This window comes from Colobus angolensis, unplaced genomic scaffold (genome assembly GCF_000951035.1).
Source record: "Colobus angolensis palliatus isolate OR3802 unplaced genomic scaffold, Cang.pa_1.0 Scaffold492, whole genome shotgun sequence".
NCBI classification, from domain to species: domain Eukaryota; kingdom Metazoa; phylum Chordata; class Mammalia; order Primates; family Cercopithecidae; genus Colobus; species Colobus angolensis.
In genome coordinates this window covers 271,829-278,050 of record NW_012118399.1, presented here as the reverse complement: position 1 = coordinate 278,050, position 6,222 = coordinate 271,829, and the positions used below count along the sequence as shown (strand labels likewise).

General features: G+C 37.2%; 2 protein-coding genes across 2 annotated transcripts in view; one reads left to right on the top strand and one right to left on the bottom strand.

Moving 5' to 3' along the window:
- Positions 1–6,222, bottom strand: part of LOC105524243 (thrombospondin type-1 domain-containing protein 7B) — a 543,827-nt gene that overhangs the window by 292,757 nt on the left and 244,848 nt on the right. The gene's annotated exons all lie outside the window — the stretch shown is intronic.
- On the top strand, positions 456–1,803 carry LOC105524233 (heterogeneous nuclear ribonucleoprotein A1-like). Its single transcript, XM_011959418.1, has one exon. The coding sequence runs from the start codon at positions 517–519 to the stop codon at positions 1,477–1,479; it is 963 nt and encodes a 320-aa protein (XP_011814808.1). The 5' UTR covers positions 456–516; the 3' UTR covers positions 1,480–1,803.

Genomic DNA, 6,222 nt, shown 5'->3' with positions numbered 1-6,222 from the left:
CCGCCTGTAGTCCCAGCTACTCTGGAGGCTGAGGCAGGAGAATGGCGTAAACCTGGGAGGCGGAGCTTGCAGTGAGCTGAGATCCAGCCACTGTACTCCAGCCTGGGCGACACAGCAAGACTCCCTCTCAAAAAAAAAAAAGAAAACTCATTTAAGGAAATAATTGATTAAAACATCCTTATTCTAGCTAGTGATTTAGATATCCAGATCAGAAGGCCCAGCAATCCTCAAATACACTGCAAAAAAGACCCATAAAAACAAAAACAAAAAAAACACCCTGATCTATCATCATCAGACTGTCTAAAGTCAGAAAGAAGAAAATAATTTTTAAAGCAGCAAGATAAAAGTGGCTAGTCATCTTTAAAGGAAACTCCATCAGACTAACAGCAGATTTCTCAGCAAAATACTCACAGGCCACAAGAGAATGGGAAGGCATATAAAAAGTGCTGAAAGAGCCTTTCTGCCCGTGGACGCCGCCGAAGAAGCATCGTTAAAGTCTCTCTTCTCCCTGCCGTCATGTCTAAGTCAGAGTCTCCTAAAGAGCCCGAACAGCTGAGGAAGCTCTTCATTGGAGGGCTGAGCTTCAAAACAACCGATGAGAGCCTGAGGAGCCATTTTGAGCAATGGGGAACGCTCACGGTCTGTGTGGTAATGAGAGATCCAAACACCAAGCGTTCCAGGGGCTTTGGGTTTGTCACATATGCCACTGTGGAGGAGGTGGATGCAGCTATGAATGCAAGGCCACACAAGGTGGACGGAAGAGTTGTGGAACCAAAGAGAGCTGTCTCAAGAGAAGATTCTCAAAGACCAGGTGCCCACTTAACTGTGAAAAAGATATTTGTTGGTGGCATTAAAGAAGACACTGAAGAACATCACCTAAGAGATTATTTTGAACAGTATGGGAAAATTGAAGTGATTGAAATCATGACTGACCGAGGTAGTGGCAAGAAAAGGGGCTTTGCCTTTGTAACCTTTGACTACCATGACTCCGTGGATAAGATTGTCATTCAGAAATACCATACTGTGAATGGCCACAACTGTGAAGTTAGGAAAGCCCTGTCAAAGCAAGAGATGGCTAGTGCTTCATCCAGCCAAAGAGGTCAAAGTGGTTCTGGAAACTTTGGTGGTGGTCGTGGAGGTGGTTTTGGTGGGAATGACAACTTCGGTCGTGGAGGAAACTTCAGTGGTCGTGGTGGCTTTGGTGGCAGCCGTGGTGGTGGTGGATATGGTGGCAGTGGGGATGGCTATAATGGATTTGGTAATGATGGAAGCAATTTTGGAGGTGGTGGAAGCTACAATGATTTTGGGAATTACAACAATCAGTCCTCAAATTTTGGACCCATGAAGGGAGGAAATTTTGGAGGCAGAAGCTCTGGCCCCTATGGTGGTGGAGGCCAATATTTTGCAAAACCACGAAACCAAGGTGGCTATGGCGGTTCCAGCAGCAGCAGTAGCTATGGCAGTGGCAGAAGATTTTAATTAGAAAACAACACTTAGCAGGAGAGGAGAGCCAGAGAAGTGACAGGGAAGCTACAGGTTACAACAGATTTGTGAACTCAGCCAAGCACAGTGGTGGCAGGGCCTAGCTGCTACAAAGAAGACATGTTTTAGACAAATACTCACGTGTACGGGCAAAAAACTCGAGGACTGTATTTGTGACTAATTGTATAACAGGTTATTTTAGTTTCTGTTCTGTGGAAAGTGTAAAGCATTCCAACAAAGGGTTTTAATGTAGATTTTTTTTTTTTTTGCACCCATGCTGTTGATTGCTAAATGTAATAGTCTGATCGTGACACTGAATAAATGTCTTTAAAAAAAAAAAAAAGTGCTGAGAGGCTGAGTGTAGTGCCTCATGCCTGTAATCCCAGCACTTTCGGAGGCCAAGGCTGGCAGATCATTTGAGGCCGGGAGTTCGAGATCAGCTTGGCCAACATGGTGAAACCCCATCTCTACTAAAAATACAAAAATTAGCCAGGTGTGGTGGTGCATGCCTGTAATCCCAGCTATTCAAGGGGGCTGAGGTGGGAAAATTGCTTGAACCCAGGAGGCAGGCGCTGCAGTGAGCCAAGATCGCACCACTGCACTCAAACTTGGGCAACAGAGCAAGACTTTGTGGGGTGGGGCATGTGTAGGGGTTGGGGGGAAGGTTGAAAGGAAAAATTTGCAGCCAAGAATTTTATACCTAGTAAGATCAAGCTTCATAAATAGAGAAAAAATAAAGCCTTTCCCAAATAAGCAAATATTGAGAAAACTCGTTACTGTCAGACTGGTCCTACAAAAAATCTTTAGGAGTCCTAAACATGGAAATGAAAGGTTGATATTTATTACCATGAAAACATAAAAAAAGTATAAAACTCACAGGTCTTATAAAATAATCACACAAAGAAGGAAGAGAAAGGAATCTAATGGCAACACAACAGAATTTCACCTAACCACAATTTCACCTAAAGACAAATATGACAGGAACAAAACCTCACATGTAAGTATTAACTTCAATGTAAATAGATTAAATTTGCATTCCTTTTAAAAGACATAGATGGATTAAATTTATGCTCCCCCTAAAAGATATAGATAAGCAGAATGAGAAAAAGAAAAGATGATCCAACCGTATATTCCTTATAAAAAACTAACTTTCTCTCTAAAGACACATATGGACAGAAAGAAAAGAGGTGGAAAAAGATATTCCATGCAAACAGAAACCAAAAGCGAGCAGAGTAGCTATATCAGATAAAATAGACTTTAAATAAAAAACAGCTTATGAAAAGACAAAAATGATCACTATACAATGATAAAGGGATTAATTCAGTAAGAGAATATAACAATTCTAAATATATATGTACCCAACACTGGAACACCCAGATTCATAAAATAAATATTACCAGAACTCAAGAAAGAAAGAGACAGCAATACAATAATAGTGGGGATTTAAACATCCTACTCACAGCATTAGACAGATCATTAAGACAGAAAAGCAAGAAAAAACAATGGATGTGAATTGGACTTTAGACTAAATGAACCTAGCAGAAATTTACAGAACATTTTACCCAAATGCACCAAATGCAGAATACGCATTCTTCTTACCAGCACATGGAGCATTCTCTAGGACAGACTACATTTTAGGCTGAAAACAAACCTCAACAAATTTTTAGAAATCGAAATCATATCAGGTATCTTCTCAAGCCATAGCAGAATAAAACTAGAAATTGGTAACAATAGGAACTTTGGAAACTAAACAAATACATGGCAATTAAACAACATATTCCTAAATGATCACTAGGTCAAGGAAGAAATTAAGATAGGAACTTAAGCTATTTTTGAAACAAATAAAAATGGAAACACAACATACCAAAACTTGTTGGGTACAGCAAAAGTAGTGCTAAGAGAGAAGTTTATAGCATTAAATGCCCACATCAAGAAAGTATAAAGATCACAAATTTAAAAACTAATATTCCATCTCAAGGAACTAGAAAAGCAAGAACAAACCACATCTATGGTTAACAGAAGAAAAGAAATAAAAAGATCAGAGTAGAACTAAATGAAATAGAGTCAAAAGTAACATGCAAAAGATTAACAAAAAAAGAAGTTTTTTTCTTTTTTTTTGAGGCCAAGTCTCACTCTGTTGTCCAGTCTGGAGTGTAGTGGCATGATCTCAGCTCACTACAACCTCTGCTTCCCAGGTTCAAGTGATTCTCCTGCCTAGGCCTCCCAATAGATGGGAATACAGGCACGTGCTACCATGCCCGGCTAACTTTTGTGTTTTTAACAGAGACGGGGTTTCACTATGTTGGCCAGACTAGTCTCAAACCCCTGACCTTGTGATCTGCCCGCCTTAGCCTCCCAAAGCGCTGGGATTACAGGTATGAGCCACTGTACCTGGCCTGTTCTTTAAAAAGATTTAAAAAAATTGATAAACCACTAGCTGAACAAATCAAGAAGAAAGAAGATTCAAATAAACACAATCAGAAATGAAAAAGGGACATAACAACAATACCACAGAAATACAAAAGATCCAGAGACTATTAAGAAAAACTATATGCTCACAAATGAGAAAACTGACAGAAAATGGATTAATTCCTGAAACATACAACCTCCCAAAATGAAACCAAAACCAAACAGAAATCCTGAACAGACCAATAAGAAATAGTGAGTTTGAAGCAGTAATATAAAGTCTCCCAACAACAACAAAAAGCCCAGGATCAGATGGATTCACAGATGAGTTTCACCAAACATATGAAGAACTGATATTAATCCTCCTGAATACAACAACAACAACAACACACACCCCACACCACACTACAAATATCCCTGGTGAACACAGATGCAAAAATCCTCATCAAAATGCAAGCAAACAAATCCAATATCACATCAAAAAATACACCACGATCAAGTGGGTTTCTTGCTAGAGATGCAACAATGGTTCATATGCAAATCAACAAATATAATACAGCACATAAACAGAATTTAAGACAAAAACCATTTGATCATCTCAATATACAGAAATAACATTTGATATATCCAGCATCCCTTTATAATAAAAACTCTCAACACATTAGGCACAGAAGGAACATAACCTCAAAATAACAAAGACCATGTATGACAAACTGACAGCTAACATCACACTAAATGGGGAAGAGTTAAAAGCATTTCCTCTAAGAACTAGAACAAGACAAGGATATCCACTTTTACTACTTTTATTCAATGTAGTACTGCAAGTCCTAGACAGAGAAATCAGGCAAGAGAAAAAAATGAAAGGCATCCAAATTGAAAAAGATGTCAAATTGTTTCTCTTTGCAGATGACATGATTTTTTTATTTAGAAAAACATAAATATTCCATTAAAAATCTTAGATCTGATATATAAATTTAGTGAAGTTGTAGAATATAAAATCAATATACAGAAATCAGTAGCATTTCTATACACCAATAATGAACTAGCTGAAACATAATCAAGAAGGCAATCCTATTTATAATTCCTACAAAAAAATCTAAAAATAAATTTAACCAAGGAGGTGAACTACCTCTGTAAGAAAAACTACAAAACAATGATGACAGAAACTGAAGAGAACACAAATGGAAAGTCATCCCATGCTCACGACCAAAAGAATTAATATTGTAAGAATGACCATACTACCCAAAGCAATCTGCTGATTCAATGCAATCCCTATCAAAATACCAATGTCATTTTTTTTTTTTTCACAGAAATAGAAAGGGTAATCCTAAAATTTGTGTGGAACTCAAAGAGCTGGTTTAGCCAAAGCAATCCTGAGTAAAAAGAACAAAGCTGGAGGCATCACACTACCAGACTTCAAAACCCCAAACATCATCTCATTTGTTTAAAAACAGAAACACACAGTAATGAAACAGAATAGAGAATCTAGAAATAAGTTCATGTATTTACAGCCAATAGATTTTTGACAAAGGTACTAATAACATACATTGGTGAAAAGAAACCTATTTTAACAAATGGTGCTGGACAACTGAATATTCACATATAGATGAATAAAAATAGACATTGTGTCTCTCACCATGTACAAAAAGCAATTCAAAATTGTTTAAAACCTAAGCATAAGATGCAAAAGTATAAAAATTCTAGATGAAAACCAAGCGAAAACTTTTCTGGACATTGGTCTAGGCAAAGATTTTATGGATAAGACCTCAAAAGCATGAACAGGAAAAATGAAAATAAATGGGACTATATTAAGATAAAATGTTTCTGCACAGCAAAGAAAACAATCAAGAGTGAAGAGACAGCCTGTTGAATGGGAGCAAATATTTGCAAACTATTCATCTGACAAGAGACTAATATCCAGAATATAGAAGGAACTCAAAACAACTGAACAGCAAAAAAAAAAAAAAAAAAAATCACATTAAGAAATGGGCAAACTATCTGAATGGACATTTCTCAAATGAAGACAAACAATTGTCCAAGAGGTATATTGAAAAAGAGTTAACATCATTTGTCATTAGGGAAATTCAAAGCCACAATGAGATATCATCTTATGCTAGTTAGAAAAAAATAGTGTGTATATACATATATATGTATATATATATATAATTTTGTCATATACATATATATATATGACAGATATGTGGTGAGATCCTGGTTGAGGGTACAGAGAAGAGGGAACTCTTATAGACTGTTACTGGAGACTTAAATAAGCGGAGCCACTAAGGAAAATAGTATGGCGATTTCTCAAAAAGCTAAAAATACTGTATGACCTAG

What these genes read in the sequence shown, in the direction of transcription:
- LOC105524233 (XM_011959418.1), top strand. Translation starts at nt 517, where the DNA reads ATGTCTAAGTCAGAGTCTCCTAAAGAGCCCGAACAGCTGAGGAAGCTC.